The following is a 20,276-nucleotide window of genomic DNA, read 5'->3' on the forward strand; positions in this document are numbered from 1 at the left end:
TGTAAGTTAAAAAAAATGGTTTAAGAGTGACATAATCAAGCTGTGTGTTTGTGTGTGTGTGTGTGTGTGTGTGTGTGTGTGTAGGTATGTGAACTGCTGCTGGATTGAGGACTTACAGAAGCAAGTCAAGGGCTAGGCTCCAGCTCACAATATTGTAAAGACAAACTCTAGTCCCTCCCTCCTTGAAGTAATTACTGTCCATTTAGATGATTACCTGTAATTACTTGTTAGCTGTCAGCATCAGACAGAAACTCAGCCTCTGAGACACGAGGAGGAGGATGGGGAGGACGTGGAGGTGGAGGAGGGTAAAATTGGAGGAAAAGTTAGAAGGGGGCAGAGGTGGTAGGAGAGGAGATGACAGTGGGAGGAGGACAAAGAGGAGGAAGTGATGGAAAAGGAGGAAGAGTGGGGGAATGGGGTGGAGGAGAAGCAGGGGAGGAGGAGCCGGGGACATAGAGCAGAGTGTTGACATGTGTTTCTGTCAGCTGGGGTCAAGCGGTTGCTGTCTCTTCTTTCAGTTGCCGTCCATCAGAGAGTGCCAGTGAATTAATCTCCTCTTCATTTGCAGAGATGAAGCAGACCTCCGACAGCAGCAGTAATTGCAGGGCTACTGATCTGCTCTCTGATGGCAACGATGCTGTTTTTTCCACACGTCACGAGAGAGTCAGGAGGTAATATTAAGAAATGGACTCTCTTAGGTCTTTTCTGTAGTTAAAAGCACTCATTGCTGTGATGTTGTTGATGCGCGTTGAGCTTCAATTCTTCTACCACAATTATTATTATGATTTGTCATATTAAAACTAGTATTAAATAATGTTGAAGCCTCAAGTAATAGCAGTAAGCCCCTAAAATAAAATAAAAAATAAATAAAAAAACAAAAATGGCATTGCAGCTAGATAAGCAGTTTGAACATAATGTACTGTTCAGAACTTAATAAACAATGAAAACCATTTTGTAATTGTGGATTTCTACTGTAAACACACTCATAAAAAGAGCAAAAGAAAAAACATATATACCGCCACACTGTTGTACGCCTCATCACACCAGTCAAGTCTACATCCATGTCTGTGAAAAACATGGACGCTTCACACACAGAACATCTAAACAATCAGCAAAATTTCAAGGTTGTTCTTGAGGATTCTTGATTTATGGCCAAAAACATGTTATATGATGTCACCAGGACCTTGACATTGACCTTTGACCTTCGACCACTAGATGCTAATCAGCTCTGTTTGTGCCAAAATTGAGGAAACTCCTTTAAGGTCATCTTGAGATATTCCATTCACGAAAATGAAACGGATGCAAGGTCACAGTGACCTTGACCTTTGAACCCCAATTTCAGATCAGCTTATCGCTAAGTCCAAGTGAATATTTGTGCCAAGTTTGAAGAAATTCACTTAAGGTGTTCTTGAGATATTACATTAATATGAATGAGATGTACATATGTACGTTTGAAACAGATGTAAATATTTTCATAGGTAAAGGGAGTACAAATGAACCTTAAGACGAATATTTTGACTGACTGTGTCATTAGAAAATCAAATCAGAATAATATTTCCCTATTTAAATTTTCCAGTGTCCTGAGTAAAAGTAGTAAAAGTAATCTTTCATATCGCTGCTGTAAGGCGCAAACCTCCTGTCTCCAAAACAGCTATTTTTCAGGAATTAGAAAAAAACGCTGTGTTTTTTAAAGGGATCCAATGGAGAGGGAAAGTTCATCATACATTTCATTGGTTGAGAAATAGTAAAACCCAGTGATAGAGACAAGGGGGGACCAATAGAAAATTAACCAATATAAATTAGTTTATGAAAAAAAAATTAAAAAATATGAAGATTTGGGCCCAAAAATGATATAATATTTTGACACGTCATATATAACATCATGGGGGTTTTTTTGTTGCCACCAAACCAGCATTTTTAGTCATTCCTGGCTACCCTCACTTTTTTAAAATTAGGTTTTAATACTAAATCATGCCACAGATAAATGGAATTAAAGGTCTGTCTTTGCATCTTTTAGCACCATAGCAAACATACGACAGTATGTGCTGTGTGACCGCCTCAGAGCTGGAGGAAGAGACAGACCTATCACTGCATTACAGATCCTGATGTGAGGACTAATACAAAGCAAAGATGGATGGACAGAGGGAGGGAATGATGGAGGAAGAGAGCGGGAAGGCTGGAAAATGAGGAGGGAGGGGTAGAGGAGGGAATGGAAAGATATCACCCTGTTACAGACGTGAATTTAAAAACATTAATAAGACTAATAGAAAACACAGGACAGAGTTTAATGTCCAGGTCAGCAGCATCTGATCGTACATTAGCCTCTGCTGCTTCATTCTCATTCACTGCTGAGAGACAGACGGCTATAAGAGGACCACATCTGAATGTGCGGCTGACATGAACTGGCTAAAATATGAGCGCCCTCACAACTGCCAATTATAGCAATGCTTTTAACACTGCTCCTCTGAATCAAATTAACTGCAGGGCCGACCCCTGGCATATGCAAATGCTGTGTAAAGTGACTGTGTAAAGCATTAAGACAGTCTGTCAAAGAGGAATGACAGAGCCGATTTCCACAGCATCTACAAAGCCCTCTAGTGGATGAAGTGGGGTAGCATTGTTAAAGTGCAACAAAGTGGAATTAAATTAAATAAAATAGATGCAAATGTGTACCCTAACTTTCATGTAGAGTTTACTACATGATACTATAAAATAAATAATTTATTGTGTATGATGTTTCAATACTGCAAGACAACTGGTGGGTCTTTACTCAGCTCATTATTGTTAGGGGTGGGATGGCTGGTGAGACCAGTTTGGTCAGATGGCTGATCAGACCAAACTGGACTGGGTCTGCTCCAGTCTGGTGACACAGTCTATGTAAGTGAAAAAAAAACTTCACCCCTTGAACCCTGAGGCTACATCACATTTCTTGTCCTGTTACAGATGCCTTTTACAAGTATTTAAACCATTGAACCCTGAGCAAATTGATGCCATTTCTTTAAAAAACAAGGGATAAACCAATAAGAAACATGGTGTGAAATGTTGCAAATTGCAAGAAATTAGAAATTTTAAAAAGTTACTTTCATAAAGCTAGGAAAAGATGTCTAGGGAAAAAAGGAAAAAGCTATGGGGAAAACTATAATAATTATTATAATAATCAAAATGACATATTTTAAATTATGTTACAGAATTATTATATTTTCTTTTTAATTTCCATGTAGTTTTCTTGTTTTTTGTTTTTGTTTTAATCATTTTTTGCTTGTTTTGGGTCATTTCTTGTTCTGTTGCTCATTGCATTCTTCCCATGTTTGTGAAAGAAATCACGCCAATTTGCTCAGATTTCAAAGGATGTTTCAGTTCAATCGTTGCAATCAACAAGACAAAAAGTAACACTTTCTGTTCTGGAAAGAGAACAAACAGAAGAGCAGAAGTGTAGTAAGGATTATAGATATATATAGATCAAAGAAAGACTATTTCTAGGGCTGACTGTGTCATTAAACGTCGATGTGAATTAGTGATTAGTTTGAACATGAACAGGCAGCAGGTGTTATTATTCTGTCAGCTATAAAGAGAAGAGAGGGAAACCTTTTATCATAAGTGAAGGTGAGTTAAATGTGGAAAAATAGCTTCTGACGTGAAGTTAAAAAGATCAGAACAGAGCAGAGCAAGCAGAAGTGTTAACAGGAAATTACTCAATCAATTAATCAAAAAACTTTTTTAATTTAATTTAATTTAATTTTAATTTTAAATTAGATAAAAATCTAATTTTTTAATTAGACTTTAATTTCTGAATATTGCCATGAATTCTGAAACTGAGTCAGTATAAACAATACAAACAACATGCTTCTAAAATTCATCTGTTTTATCTTTTTTTTTTAAAAAAAAACAAAAAAAAAACTCATTACGAGATAAGATTTTAGAATTAAAAACAAATATAAAGCATCATCACAAAGATAAAATATTCTGAATACTCAAAAGGTAAAAAGTGATTGTTTTCTATTGTCACTATGAATTTTTATGACATTGTATGGCATACTATACGCCCCTTTTTTACATACTAAATTATGAATTGTTTATGGCGTACTATACTATGACTTTAATAACATTTATTATGGTATTATAGCATGCTCTACTATGACACTTTTTATGACATTAAGTATTATGTTTTTAATGGCATAATGTCCTGTGATTTTTTAGTTAATTTATTTATGTCAAACACTGTTAGGGCATTTTTCATGACTTTTTTATGGCATGAATTTCTTTATGACATTCTATACATTGACTTAAAAATATATATATTATGATTTTTATGGCATACTGCACTATGACTTATTATATTTTTCATGGCATTCTATACCTTGACATTTTTTCATTACATTTGTATGACATATTATACTATGACTTTGTCTATGACACATATTTTTATAAAGCATTATACTATGACATTTTTGTGACATATGACTTTTTTTTTACATGCGACATTATTAATGTTTTATGGCACATTTTTTTTATGACATTCTCATGGCACACTATACTTTAACTTTTTTTGACATGCGACATTATTAATGTTTTATGGCGTAGTATACTGACCTTCTGATTACATCACAGTTTTTCTCCCCTGTATACACACAAAAATAAAACAATGCACACAAATCTGAAAACTTGAAGCTTGTGCATCAACAACAGGACTCCAGACTGCTAAACTCTGAGCACAATTTCAATGTTTTCACCCCAATGGGATTATAAATCACATCTATGCACAACTCTAAGCACAACCTGCATCACTTAACCTGGAAACACCGGCAAGTAAATTGCCACACTCTTATTAACAAATGGTCTCACTCATGTCTTTCCTCATCAAACTTAATCAGCCAAACACTTCAGTCATGCGTTGGAGCATAAAAAAGGCCTCAGGTGACCTCTGCTGTGTTGGCGGAAAATGGAGCAATGTGGAGAACAGACATGGAGGCCTATGAAAAAAAACTTCCTAAATCATCTGAACATTGTTCTGTAATACAGTAGCAAATAAACGTTGCAGTATCTCTAAAACGGTGGTCCATCGTTTGTAACATCACACAGGTACAAAGGTTCACGGTTGCTGTCGTCACATGTAGAACTTTCGATCAACTAATACAACAAAGTTAGTGGACCAGTTTTAGCTTCGGATGGAGTCGTAGTAACAGTGTAAAAATAGACCATAGACCAGATACTTTAAACATAAAAGCAGGTGCTTTACTGAACGTAGACAAGGTAAAACACAGTATGTAACATTTAATCAAGAGATTGATTATCCTGCAGGTATCAAAATAAAAAAGTCGCCGCAGGTAAGTAAAACTCACCTTTCCCTCTTTGAGGCTCTTTAAACTGTTTTTGGAATAGTTTAGTTTAGACTACTCATATGGGGGCTTATAAATTATGTAGCTACTGTTACTTTGGTTTAGATTGGTCTTTAACTATCTTATTTCAGGTTTACAGGTTGTTCCAATTTTTGTTTCGTTATTTTCTTAAGTTCACTTCTTTTATCAATAGCACAAAACCAAACTCAAAATAAGTGAAAAACGATATACCTCACATCATAACCTTGACAATCATAAAGGAGAACAGTATACAAAATATAAAACTTCACTTCAGTTCAAACTCCGTTCAGGAATCCTGCAGCCTGTTGCACCAGGGTCAAACGTAGCCTGAGTTATAGCATAGGGGGTGATCTGCGCTATGACTTCATTTTGGCGTCTGCATCACACAAGTTAGTTCCCAAGTAAGGCTAAGATATTGTAGGAGTGCATCCGTTGAGTCTGTTTACTCTCATTGCAAAACAGCAACAACACAGCTCAGGACAAGCTCAAAGTAAACCAGCAGGAAGGCTACTCCATGCAAACAACAAAGCCCTGAAACTCCATCTCCCATAATCCCCTTCTGTCAACTCTAAACTCTGCTTCTTATAAAAGGAAGCACCCCAAAAGGAGTAGCAGTCTCTGGTGGATGTCTCTATAACGTCTCTGTAATGTGGGCCACCATAATATAACTTAAAATTTACATCTATCCCCTACTATGTGTTAAGTCCGTCGTAACTCAATTGATGATATGGAACAACAACATTATTTAGAGAGAGGGTTTTTTGATGATGTGCGTCACAGACTGCATCCCTTTGATATTTATAATGATGTTAACATGCACTCTCCATTTGAAAAAAATAACTGATCAATGTATCGTTTAATTACAACATGAAACGGGTAGAAACGGCACTCCGAGTTCATTTTGTTGGTGCTGATGAAAAAATGAAAGAAACCTGCTGACAGGCTGGGACAATGTTTCAACATCAAGAAAGTAACAACAAAACGTAATTTGCTGCAATAATATTCTGGTCAGTATGGACTTTACGCCAGTATAACGAGGATGGACCTTACGTCTCCATGGTGCAACCAAACATCCGTACAGCTTTAGTATCAAACTCTCTAGTTTCAGCGTAACACTTTAAGAGAGAACTTACACACAGCTGGTGCAACAGCTGCTGTTCTGTTTTTAATTCAGTTCACTTCAAATGGGAAAAAAGGGTTAAACACTCCTACCACTCTGGCAGCGAGTCCACCCGTGCGCGGCGGGTTCCCTCTCTGGCACGACGAAGCTGGGTCTCTGGGTTTGGCTCGCCATTTTGTTTCCCTGTCATCCAACACACACACCATGGAAAGATCCTCACTGTAAATCCAAACTGCAACGTCTACAAAAAAAGCAAACCTGAAAGAGAAATCATGAATAACAAATAAATTACTTTGTAAATATAAATCACAGAGTGACTAAATAATATTGCTAAAATGTTAACCAGGCCCAACATGGCAGTGTGACGTTACTGCGCTGGTGAAGCTGCAACATTACTCTCATTCTTCGAGTCTCACATTTTTCCGCTTTAACACAAAGTTAGTTCACAACTTAATAAACAGAAAAGTCCTAAACAGTCTGTGGTGTTTATGGCCCTCTACATACAGTTACGTCAGCTCTGTGCGTGCATCCATTTCTTCATTAGAGGTCAAGTGCATCATGAGAAAGTCTCAATCAAAGGAGTTAAAACTCACCAAAAACCGTTCTGGTTCATGAAGATAAAGTCCGTTTAAATCACTAACCATGTAAGTATTGTTTGACAGGCTCTAAATCAGCTCTTTATAAAGTATATTTACTCAATCTCTCTGCGTCTCTCCTGCGTCTGGCTCCATGCTCTCAGGCTGAGGTGCACCAGGCTCTTAAAGGGGAGCTTCACTATCAGTATTTTGTAGGCAGACTTTTAATTTTTTCCCGTTAAAGGACTATTACAACGTTTTTAATTGACCCATAGTCTATGAAATGTACTCTGTCAGATCAACCGCATCATTTCACAGTAAATGCATGTGGTGGGGTATCAGATGCCAAGCAGAAGTTTGTGTATTTATCATGTAACTACAGAAATTGTAAACATAACTCGTCCGTGATATAAGTCGGTAAATAAACTGGTTATCTCACTTGAGTCATCTTTCCCCCCTAATGCCTGCTCAATATGAAATCAATAGATGTTTCTTGGAACTTGACCCAGCAGGTGGCTTTTAAAATAGTGTTTTTCCGTTGTGTGTAAAGGATATTTCTGTCTGTAATTCTTTTTATTTTTAGGTGTTATTATAAATAAATGATAAGGACATAATGGGTTTGAAATAGCAGGCAAATGTGAGTTTAATATACATTTGGTTAGTGTCGTCCACATAGCCTCTGAGGAACTGAGAGAAATGCAAAAAATGTTGCAACTGCCATAATTATTTATCATACACTGAATATATCAACTAAAAGTAGAACTGTTAAACAAAACTCAACTCTTATTTGATAAATATTACAAAATAAATAATGTACAACAATACATATTTTCAGCATGCTATGCTTACAGAGACAAAAGCAGACAAATATCTTTTTAATATATATATAAATTTGGTTGTTGTACTCCAAATAGTCTAATAGAGGAACTGAGAGAACTGCAAAAGGTGTTACAACTGCCATTATTATTTACCACACGCTGTATAAATCATCTAAAAGGAGAATTTTTAACAAAGAAAACTCAAAACCTATTTGAAACATTACTAATTAAATAAATGAAACAATATTATTGTACTGATAAATAATATCTTATTACTGTACAACATTACATATTTTAGGCATACTATGCTTACTGAGACAAAAATGCAAAAGTTAATGAAATTCAATGTATTTTTCATCATGTTGCAACCGTCACCAGGGCTGTGGTCGTTAGCAACATCCGACCTATTTCATTCAAATAAATAATCTGAATGATTTGCCATATGTAACTGAATTTAAATAGTAGAGGTAAATAGTGGAAAAATAGAAGTTTAATATATCTAAATTTGGTTGGTGCACTACAAATAATGTCTGAGTTACTGAGAGAAACACACACACACACACACACACAGACACACACAGACCTCACCACTTTTGCTCAAACCCCTCATCCCCTCCCTCTCCCTCCCTCTCTCTCTCCATCCTCTCTCCCTGGCAGTCTCTCTGCCCTCCCACTTGCTCTCCCTCCCTCTCTCCTCCCTCCTCCTCAGAGGAGCAGCTCTGTCTCTCTCTGCACTTGTCTCCTCAGTCAAGGAGAAACTAATTGGAGGAAAGAAAAGAAGAAAGGAGCTGTTGGAAAACTAAACGAACCAAAACTTTACTTCTCTCCAGCATGCCACAGAAAGGTAAGCTCGCTCTCTCTTTTCTCCCCCTCTCTCTCTCCCTCTCTGTCTCCTTCTCTCCCACTCCCTCTCTCTCTCTCCCTCTCCCTCTCTGTCCATCTCATCTCTCTCTCTCTCTTCACTCTCTCTCTCCATCAGCATGGAGTTAAAAAACTTTATTCAACAGATAAGAACAAGATGAAGATGGATGAATTTTGAACCTGGCTGAGACAGAAGAGGAAAGTGTTTGTAATCTAGGAGAAAAGAAAGAAAGAAAGAAAGAGGGAAAGAAATTTAAAAATTATTACATCTGAACAATTCAGCAGCTTAAATAGATAAAGAGGAGCAAAGAGGGACTTCAGGTTTCAAGGGACAGAGCGACTAAAAAGGATCAAGGAGGGAAGAAAAGCAGTTTTCCTCTTTGGTGGCAGAAATGTTTTATAAAGTATCAGTCAAAGAAAGAAAAAGTAGAAAAAGTTTGGATGTCTTTTGAATTTACTGAAAATACAACTGATTAATCAACGATAATATTAACTAATTCACCCCAAATCTGATGTTTTTGTCAAAGTGAAATATCAACAGATGTGTAGTTGTAGAAGTTTTGCCTTGAACGAAACATACAAACTACGTATTAACTAAAAAAAATTGCTTTGTCCCGTCGCTTTTCCACAATTTGGGCATTAAGATCCAGATTTTGGATAAATGTTTGAATTCTTGCTGTTTGTATCTGACGTCTTGCTCAGAGCGGACTACGCTGCTTTGGTCGAGATCATTTCCCCTCCGATCCCCGAGAGAGCACGCTGACTAACAGACGCACAACTCAATGCAGACAAAACAACAAACAAACAAATAAACAAACAAACAACCTCAAAGCAGCGCTCCCTGCCGCTTTGACGCTCGTGCTGAGAGCGCGTGGTGCACGCCTCGCGCTTACTCAGCACTGAGTGATGTGGATTAAAACATAGTTTCTGCTGGATTATAATGGTTGGGAAAGAGCAAAGGGAGATTTTTTTTGATTCAACAATTTTCAAAAGCAGAAAAGCCCAAATGTGTTCCCAAAAGTAAGCTGTGGGCGCGTGCGTGTAATATCTAAGTCGTTGAAGTTGGCCATTTTTAACTTAGGCTAAATTCTTAAACTGTTTTGCCGCTTCATGGTGGAGTCCATAACATATTTTGGGCAATCTGTCAATTAAATTGTTGGATTATTGCTTCTTTGGAGAGTATTAGCCAATTAATGAATCCCATCGATCACGGATTTTCCAATAGGACTATTGTATTTTGCCTTTCACTTATTTATCCAACGTACCATGCCTAACCTGCTTTATTTCACACATCTCAGAGCTCAGTTATTGTAGGTTATTGAGGAATTTATTTAAACAAAATTCCCAATGTGAAATCACTGTCAGTGTGCAGGCTGAGCCCGAAATGATCACATGTGTCAAGTGAACGCTGCACTTCAACTCTTTTCCGACTCCTCTGGAGCAGCAGGCCTCTTTGCTCTGCTGTTTAAGACCTCGAAAGCGATAAAATTATTTTTAAAAATCCAAACAGGATTTGTGAATCTTGTGAGGGGAAAGCGCTGCATTTGACCCAAACACCAAAGGCTCTGACACAGCTCAATCATTTAAAACCCATCCTTTTTAGCTTGTAAAGCCCGTCACGTCTTTGTTATTGTCCGCTAAAAATACGCATTTGTAGAATATGTGTGTATACATTTAATTGTTAGTTAAACGTAAGGCCTGTGACGATATCAATATCAATACAACACTTTGAAACCTCAGCAAATTGGCTTGATTTCCTTCGAAAACACAGGAAGAAGTTACAAGTTACAGAAAAAGAACCTGAGATTTAGCTTAAAAATAAAAATAAAATGCAAAATACAAAGAAAAGGAAAATTAATAATATAAATCTAAAATAATCAACATAGAGATAAAACAGTTAATAGCTATTTTCACAGTATATAGATTCCTCAGCATTTTCCCTTTTAACAAAATCCTATCTCTCTCCCCCTCTCTCTGTAAACAAAATTTAAGGTAATTTTTTAAAATTAAATTCTTGTGTTTTGTGGGCCATTTCTTGCAAAGCTGCTTGTTGCCTTTTGATCCACGTCTTCAAAAGAAATCTAACCAATTATCTCACCTTTCAGAGGTTTAAATGCATTTGAGGGGCGTCTGAACGCAGCAAAAGAAAATTCACGTCGTTCCAGGTTTCAAAGGGTTAAACCTATAAACTATCAGGTTATGCAACGAAGGCCTTTCCTGTCTTTTCTCGGAGTTGTACTTTATGGAGGCCCAAACTAAAATAAGTGAGAGCTCGAAAGCCTGCGCGATGTTAAAGTCACAACTGGAGAAGAGAAGTTCATTTTAATACTTGACTTTTGTGGATCACATTAAGAAATCCGTCATCATACAAAATGTGATTCTGATCATGAAAACGCTCTCAGTGTAAAACAATGCATGTTGTTTGGAGTGGGAGGCTTTTTTAAAACCCCAAACCAACAAATACAAGAATTGATGATCCAATTAAGTCCGATGTTAATTAACGTCTTAATTAAATCGAATCCAATTAACTGCATGATTAATCAGGTCGGAAGTGAATTCATCCAACATGTGAGTCTGAAGCTTTTTGTGTGTGTCACAGGGGCGCGAGCGCGATGCTCCCATATGTTGTGATGATCACACGAGATATGCGCAAACGCCTCTGTATGTGAATGTGCCGCGCGCACCTGAGCCACGGGTTATTGTTGAGGAGAGCAGGACAGAGCCTCACCGACACACATTTGGATATATTATCACACAGAAATCAGAATTGGTGTATTTATGTTACAATTTCCAATTGTATTTCATGTTTAAAAACATATCCACAGGCTGCACTGGCTGAATACAGAAGAATAAATTTGCCTTTCCCGGGAAAACGCACTTGCATGGACACTAAAATACAAAATTAAATCATATGTAGCTATAATTACAGAATATGTGATCTGCTACTCTGTATCGTGTCACCTTCGCAAATCATCATTTAACTTTGATCTCAGAACTGTTCAGTTTCGGCTATTTGTTCACCAACTTTCCAAGAAGATCACGTTGATAACTGATGCAAACCCCTAATCACTGGGCTGAACAGACTGAGGAGCATAAGCAGCATTACAGCTTGACTTAATCAGCCCATTTCATTTTAATGTAAACAGAACAAATGTTTGCAGTTTATATTCTGTTGTTGCTCTCTCTTCAAATGAAGGTGAGTTTATTACTGAATCTATTCAAACAAAAGTTGTCAGCAACTTGCTTTGGTCGGACATCATAAAAGCATAAACAGGTTAGAAACACACAAAACAAAAAATAAACGCTACTCAGAAATCCTTTAAACCTATCGATCCTGGTCAGGGTATTTGTATAAGATTTTAGGGGGGGTTGCGTTTTATTCACTGCTTTTAGGGGCCACAGGTTTCACATCAAAGAGAATGTGCCTTTAAAACAGATCATGATTTCACATAATGTTGGATAACCTGAAGTTTTATTGCAGCTGTGTACATTCAGTGTAAAATCTGATAGGCGGATTTAACTCTTTTTTTTTTTTATCTAGAAAACTGATTGCGTTGAAAAATCTAAGTATATAAGTCTTGATTTATGTTTACTTTATGTCTCATTGTAATATTTACTTAAATCTTAGTTATATTTACTTCATTTTGTAAAGTTGTTGCAACTTAAAATGTCAAGTTTAATTCAGTCTTTCTAAGTTAAACCAAGTTTACAGTGCTAGATATCTTTATTCTGCCGGTTGCAAACTAGTCACATAGTCATATTTGTATTTTCTTAAACATGTTAACAAAACAGACTCGCAGATCTCCTGATTCATCATTGGCTAAATCCTCTGTCATGATAAAATTAAGTCAGACTAACTTGATTCACTGAAGTTGCTAAAAACTTCAAAAGAACACGGTAATTTTGTAAATAAATCATAAATAGAGACACATTTTGATTAAACTCAACAATTAGATATGAAGAAACCATAAATTAAGATTAAATTTAAATTTACTTTCCCTTTTCTAAAGGCAATCGGTTTCCAAGATTATTTTAAGTAAGATCAACTTTTTACAGTGTTTGAAAGACTATAATGTGCTTGATATAATAATATTGGGAGATATAAACATACACTAGTGTAATGTATAACAGCAACAGTAGCCTTGTCTCATATCCCTGTCCTGTCGTTTCATTTTACTGCAGCACATACAATGTAAAATAAAACATTATTATTGTTATTGTTATTATTATTATTCTGAGTATCATGAGAATGCAGTAGGATGTGGTGTAGATCAGCAGCAGTGTGGTGAGTGTTGGGCAGCAGCTCTGTGTCTCTCTCAGCTCTTTTCTGCTCATATCAGCGCGCTGAATGCGGCTGAATGAAACTTTTATATTGTCATCAGTGTGTTCAACAGAACTCCTTTATGTCGGTTGTACTGGTCAAATTGGGCTCCCCGCCGCGGTTTTGTGTCGCAGGTTTTTTAACGAGCCGCAACTAACGAGGCAACGACACCAAAATCCCGCGGACACACAAAGCCTGGCGGGTATTTACCGAGCAGAGCTGCGGCTCCGCTCCTCCGGCTCTTTGTCTCCTTTCACTGCAGAAAGGCGCTGAGTTATAGCGGGGACAAGGTGCCTATAGCCGGCCTGTGTGCGTGCGTGTGTGTGCGCGCGTGTGTGTGGAGCTGCTTCATGTTCATTATGCAGGTTGTTAATGACAAGAGCTTCACAGAAGTAGCTGCTTTGAAGCCTTTATTGGTTAGCTTTTTTTAAGCCAAACTAAAAGCGCTTTGGTTTCGAGTATTGAGATGAAGTATAATGAATGTCACGTGCTTTCTACATGCATTAATGACAATAGATAGCTGAACTGGTCATCTTAGTATGCCTACAATCATCCTTCCACAGCAGTGCATTTTTTAGCGATTATATATATACGATATATACACACACACATTTACAATTATTTTTTTTTTTTAATTTTTACCTCTTTAAATACCTTTTCTATAAGAGAGAGAGGCAGGAAACAAGCTATACTGATCTGGCACTCACACCAATTATCAGTAATTCTTTTTTTTTGTTTGTTTGTTTTAAAAGAAACCGCAACCACACATGTGTGGTTATCATTAATATTATATATGTTGTTATTATTATTATTATTATTATTATTATTATTATTATTATTATTATTATTATTATTATCATTCCAACTCAACTTAATCTCATTTAGGAGTAACTCTGATTTCCTACTTTTTTTAGCTACCCCTGCTACACCATCAAATTTTGATAAAAAAAAAAAAAGTGCTCACAATTATTTAGAATTAAATAAATAAATACATGACTACTAATGATAACAAATACAGACTAAATAAATGGACAAGTGAACTATCACTTTCTAAACAACTGTTCACTTTCATGAATTTTTATTCATCCTGATTTATTTACTTCATCTTTACTATGATTTGTTTTGTTTTCCAGCATGTTCTTGTTACAAAATTTGTTTTCATTATTTCTAATAAACTCTCTTATTGTGAAAGGAAGCAGGGTGAAATAACATTTCAGAACAATTTACAATTTCATGGTTACATTAAGTATTTTGTTTTTGTAGGTGATTCATTGCCTCTCCTTAATTTGGACACTGTGAATTGCCTGGGATTCTTCCTTTGTCTACTTAACATTTGGCAAAAGACTTATGTTATGGGCCTATATTCAGTCTCTCCATGATCTCTGAGGCTCCCGTTAACTTTGTGAGAGTCTGTGGCTGTACGTCTTTCCACCTGCATGACTTCTCGGGAAAAAGCAGCCTCTCATTTCAATATGCAACTCTGCGTGATCTTTAAATATATTTGGTAAAAACTTTGGATGTGTCCAGACCTTTGCCCCTGAAAATAATCTAAAACAGCTAAAGCCATCTTTCATCCAAATTATTATACTTTAAACAAACACTCCTTGATTTTTTTTATACTGTATACCAGCTGTCGCCCAAATCCCACAATGTAGCTAAATTTCAGGTTATCATAAGGTGCCGAGGCTTCACCTAAATGAGATATATTCTCATACAATGCCATTGTATATTTAGCATGCATGCAACTGTGCACACATTGTTCAGCAACACACAGACACAATGTCTAACTGAGGCACAAACAAGAAAAAAAGTTGGGTTGTTTTTTTTCATAAGTGGACAGCTTCAGTTTGAAATGACAAAAACTGTAATGTTTTAAAGAGAAAGAACAAAAACTATTAAGAACTCTGCAGTGCAGTAAGTTAGGTCGTAGAATAAAACAGACACAGACGTGTTTCCAAAAGATAAATAAATACAGAAAATGAGAATGAAACAAAGCTTCTCAGTTTGTGGCAGCTCACTGAACCCGACTGTGAGAGCTCAAGTCTGTGCTCATAACTTTATGGACATTAGCATACATTAGCATATGAACCAATCACAGGATGGCCTGGCATTCAGCCATTCAGTCCAGACAGTGTCTGTGGGTATCATTTCTTCTCAACATGCTTTTATTTCTGGGGAAAAAAAGTGTTCGCCATTTCCTCCAAATCCCTACAAACCAATTTTAAAAAGGAAAGAATGAAATGATGTGTGTCTCTCACTGCTGTAGGAAAACTGATTAGACAAAAAGTGTCCTGATAATTTAAGAGGATGTCTTCCTTTGCTCTGATTCATGTGCAGGGACAGATGTGTGTGCTGTAATATCTATCTGTGTACTTTATAATGTTTCTCTTTCTGTACAGATTTCAGAAGTCAAACAAGCTGGGAGACTGGTGTAGCCTCCATGATGCAAAACAGTGAGTTACATCCCCAAAAGTATTTGTTTTTACTATAATTTATGCTTTTGTTGTCACTAATTGTATCCAACAGTGCTTTAACCCTTTGAAACCTGAGCAAATAGGCTTGATTTCTTTTTAAAACATGGAAAGAAGGCAACTTAAGAAGATACCACCCCAAATAAGCAAGAAATTAGAAAAAAAAAAGTGCAAGGAAAGTGCCTGAAAGTCATCACAAAGAAGAAAAAGAAAGCTAAAAAAGAAGGAAATTATCTGCAAATAGTGCTATAAATTAATTGCGTAAAAATAATGCTAAATATGTAATTTTTATTCATTATATAGCTTTTTCCCCTAGACATTTTTACCTAGCTTTTAAAAAATATTTTTCTAAATCTACTATTTTCTTGCAATCTGTGAAAAAAATTCTTTCCAAGTTGTTCATTGTCTTTTCCCCCCAATATTTTTTTTATAAGAAATCAAACCAATTTGCTCAAGGTGTAAATACTTGTTAATGGAGTCTGGAGGCAGCACAAGAAATGTTTACGCTTATCCAGGTTATAAAGGGTTAATGATAAATATTATGTATGTACATATATAAACATCTTACAGTTATAAAGCAATCCACATTAATATTCCAACTGAGAAATACTTTTAGGGGCCCATGTCAAATAAAATCAACCCTCACAAAACGACGGGCTGATCTGACAAAAACAAATGCAGAGCAGAGCTTCACCTGCAGCATTCAAAACTGGGACATCTGATTCATTACTGATCATTTCGACCATCTCTGTAGTGTTTTCCAGTGTCGTAAAATATCAGATATACACAACTCAGTTTGTCCATCTTGGGTCTTAATGCGGCTATAATTGATATTTTTATGATAACAAGTGACAATGTGACAATCTGTGAGGGTTCACTCATAGTGATGAGCCTACAGAGACTCTGCAGCTTTACGGAGCTTTAAAACGATTTGTGGCTGGCTCTCACTGCTCTCACAGTGTCGTTTTCTCCAGCAGCTGCTTTCAGTGACAGAGCTCTGATGTAGTCACTGTACACCAACTGCTCAGCTGCAAACTGCAGGCACACACACAGTTTTGCTCCACTATGTTCCCTAATTGGGGAACATAGTGGAGCATTCAGCATCTAAAGAGACGAATATCTGCTGGATGTGTAAATAGCAGGACTGTCAAAAAAATTGTTTTCTTTTAAACCACATTAACCGCTTACTGCAAAGAAAAGTGACTTTATCATCTTAATTTTTTAATCTATTTTTGTCAAATCAGTGCTGCACTGCAGTAACAGTGAGTAGGTGAAAAAACTGCCCCACAGCATCAAAAGTTCAGTCCACTGAGTCTTTTTTTTGTTTTTGCTGGCCACTCAGCACAGTTCAATCCCAGTCCAGCTTGAACCACTGAAAGAAAATACAATTCAAAAGTCCACCCCCGGTTTTGCTGTGAATCCCCACAAATAAATCAGGAAATCAAAATAGCATCCAAATCTCTCTTGATACAACTATGATCATCAAACTGTAACACACTCTGAACTGCATTTGATTTGTTTGAAAGGAGCTATATAAATAAAATTGATTGCTTGATTAATTGATTGATGGTATCCACGGCTATATTTGCAGTTCAGGGGCAGGAAATTATTTACAAACACCTGGTAGCTACTCACAGTATTGCTGGTAGTTGGTGTAAACTTTTCAAACATTCAAAACGACATTTCAAACGGACTTTTAGGATACATTGCGCCCTGATGCCGAGGGTAAAACTGGCTCTCCTTCACAGACCAATGGCAGCGGCAGCTCTGAGAGACACACTAATAGTTTTTCCTCTGGAGGAGCATATTACTTTTGACTCGTCAACTGAGCCGTCTGGGAGTTTTTTTGAAGTGAAATGAGCCATTCACAAAAGCAGTAGTGTCATAATGCTCCATCTCTGTGGAAGCATGGGCGACAAAATAGCAGCACGTGATTACCATAATTTCCTAAAAAAACAACACACATTATGGTCAGACCTTAATCTCATTGCAATTAACACATTAATGCTGACAGCCGTAAACAGGCAAGTGTAAGAAACACACGCTGACATTTTCTACCCCCATGGACTTTGTTGAAGTCATCATATGTTCTTTGGTGTATAATATCATGCTATTACTGATAGAAACGATGGACAAACCAACAAAAACAGGGCCTAAATTGTAATAAACTGTAATGACCCTTTAATGACTGTTTTCCAGTCTGTTGAGACATTCAGTATAAGATGCTGATCTTCTGTCACTAACTTCTAACTTTTCAGTAATGTATTTGAATGCATCTCAAAACCACTAATTGGACCTTTTTTGTAAAGTCAAAATGCTGGGCTGTGGAAATTACTTTGGGTGGAAATGACAATGAACTCCACCTGATTTCTTTTTTTCTTTCTGCGGGACAAGAGGTCCATGCTGTCTGCGGTGAAGGTGTGTGGATTACTTCTCTCTCTGTGTCTGTGCTTGTTTTATTTATTTTTTGTCCTGCATCTCTCCTCTGACACCACACCGCCTCTACACCCCGCCTTGCTGGATGATGCTGCTTCATGTCAGATTTTAGCCGGGTTTCTGTCAGGCAGCAGCACTGGGTCAAATGTCAGACTGGGTGCTATTATCACATCACCTCCGCTTTAATCATTTCTAATTCAAATATAGTGAGAATGGAGCCGCTGGAGGTTGTTGAGGAGTAACTAAAGGTGAACACCAATATTCATTAGCGAAGATCATTAGTGAATGAGGCGCAGATTACATCAGGCATTGATTGGAATGGGCTCAGTCAGTCTGCAGTGTGCTCCATGAGAGCTGAAATTCTCCAAAGCGTCCAACTCTTTTTTGAGTTTGAGATGTGTGAGTCTGCGCACGTCATCGTTTGTGTCTGTGTGTATGTGCTTGTGTGCGCAGTATGCTTGTGTAATAGAGTAAAGTTGTGTATGAGAGTAAGGTCGTGTACAAAGCAAAAAATAATGTACTTCTTGGAAATAAACAAAAAATGTTCATGGGTAGAGAAGGAGGTTATAATTTAAGAGGGAAACTGAATCTGAATTAATATGTGTATTTGTGGTGTGCTTTAGTGCAATGGACCGAAAGAAGAAATTAAATAATGGAAGAGTATCAGACAGTTTAAAAATATGTTCAAAAAGATCATTTTTGCAAGATACAGAGGCGAGGAAGGGGAATTTAAAGCATGCTAATGGTGATTTTGTTGTTTTCTGTATTTCTGTAGTATTGTTGATTATTTATATGAGGAGCATGATCAGAGAGGTTTAGGTGTGGAGATGGACACTTGGCTGCAGAGTTGGTTCATGTTTGATGATTAACAGGTTAGAAAAGATCAGTAGTAGGACCAGACAAGCATTTTGCTTCTTCCTACCCCCTTTCAGACATTCATATGCATAGTATTTTCTTATGTTCGAAATACACATCATACTTTTGTCTGCTTCGTATCTCTTTAAATTTATATTGAAGCTGCTAAGTTTGAAAGATGCTGCCAAACTAAATTTTGTTGTGTAGTTATGTAGCAATAAAGGATCTATCTATCTATCTATCTATCTATCTATCTCTACAGTCTATTCAAAAGAGTTCCTGCAGCTGACATGACTGTAGACTAGTTTGTGCAACAGTATGTGATTTCCAAATGTAGAGGTAATGCTGTAAAATCAGCCCGTGCTCATTCCAAACTCGTAAAATACCAACGTTTTGACAGTGCTTTTGGCGTAAGATCGCTACGTCAAAATCGACCTTTTGCGTCTGCATGAAACACTGCTGTAAAGTGTCAGGTGAGAAAGCAGCTGGACAGAACCACTCGCGGTGTTACTATACGTTGGCAGCTGGCCCTGCCACGAGAGTTCGTCTGGACAGAACCTGTTGCGCCTCAGGATAGCGTCAGGATGAAACACTGCTGTTAATGACGTGACGTATGGAGCGTGAGGGCACCTATAGGGTGGGAAGGAACTTAATCAATCAGGCCCTTGTTGCGGCATCCTAACCATGCATGCAAGCATGTGTGTTTGATGACGTCCTGTTTTTTTAATTGTAAAGCAAAGTGCCAAAACAAGCAGTTGTTTTTTATAGGGACATCTCCGTATTTATTATGCCACAAAAAAATGGGCATTTTGGGCAAAAAAAGGTATTTTCTGAACTGTAACCAGGGTTTGTGCCTCAACTTAACTCAAGTTAACCAGCGTGTTGAAACGTAAAAGTTTCAACATATCAGCTATATAATAACCTGAAAATATAACATATGAAGGTCTGCAGAAAGACATTTTCTGCTGACTGTGTTGACATTAGTGTCATAAAACAGGATAATTTCTCAACAGTGATATGTAGCAGTTTTTGAAGGCACAAATAAATGATGTCTTCATGCAGATCAGAGATGAGATCAGATCACTCTGTAGTGCACGCACAAACAGCGTCATTTGTTGTTTAATTTGAAGAACTCATTGAAAATAACAAAACATGGTTAAAGTGAAAGTTAATTGAAGTCAGGTTCAGTGTGAATGAGCTGATTTAAAGTGAAAGCTGCTGAGCTGCTCCCAGGGGCCCGCCTGCTGTGTGTGTGTGTGTGTGTGTGTGTGTGTGTGTGTGTGTGTGTGTGTGTGTGTGTGTGTGTGTGTGTGTGTGTGTGTGTGTGTGTGTGTGTGTGTGTATGTGTGTGCGTGTCACAGAGGGACCACAGCCAAATTGACTCCATATGTCTGTCTATTAATTGTGTGTCAGCAGAGGAAAGCCCGGGTGTGTTCCTCTGGGAAATGACACTGTGATTAAC

At 37.2% G+C, this 20,276-nt stretch overlaps 2 protein-coding genes across 3 annotated transcripts in view; one reads left to right on the forward strand and one right to left on the reverse strand.

Moving 5' to 3' along the window:
• The window catches only part of LOC121950136 (uncharacterized), a 77,004-nt gene that overhangs the window by 21,397 nt on the left and 35,331 nt on the right, over positions 1-20,276 (reverse strand). Inside the window, exon 3 of the mRNA XM_088079811.1 lies at positions 6,570-6,735. Within this exon, the coding sequence (XP_087935937.1) occupies positions 6,570-6,651 (82 nt within the window). The 5' untranslated portion in view covers positions 6,652-6,735. The remainder of the gene's footprint in view (positions 1-6,569; positions 6,736-20,276) is intronic.
• LOC121950135 (paired box protein Pax-6-like) overlaps positions 8,598-20,276 on the forward strand; it is a 28,869-nt gene continuing 17,190 nt past the window's right edge. Inside the window, exons 1-3 of one of the 2 annotated variants that reach the window (XM_088079810.1) lie at positions 8,598-8,714; positions 15,452-15,505; positions 17,918-17,941. In XM_088079810.1, coding sequence (XP_087935936.1) covers positions 8,702-8,714; positions 15,452-15,505; positions 17,918-17,941 — 91 coding nt within the window. In that variant the 5' untranslated portion in view covers positions 8,598-8,701. The remainder of the gene's footprint in view (positions 8,715-15,451; positions 15,506-17,917; positions 17,942-20,276) is intronic. The other variant, XM_042496054.2, reaches the window with a different exon arrangement.

The sequence above is a fragment of the Plectropomus leopardus genome, chromosome 7 (assembly GCF_026936395.1).
Source record: "Plectropomus leopardus strain MGB_pleo_1.0 chromosome 7, ASM2693639v1, whole genome shotgun sequence".
NCBI classification, from domain to species: domain Eukaryota; kingdom Metazoa; phylum Chordata; class Actinopteri; order Perciformes; family Serranidae; genus Plectropomus; species Plectropomus leopardus.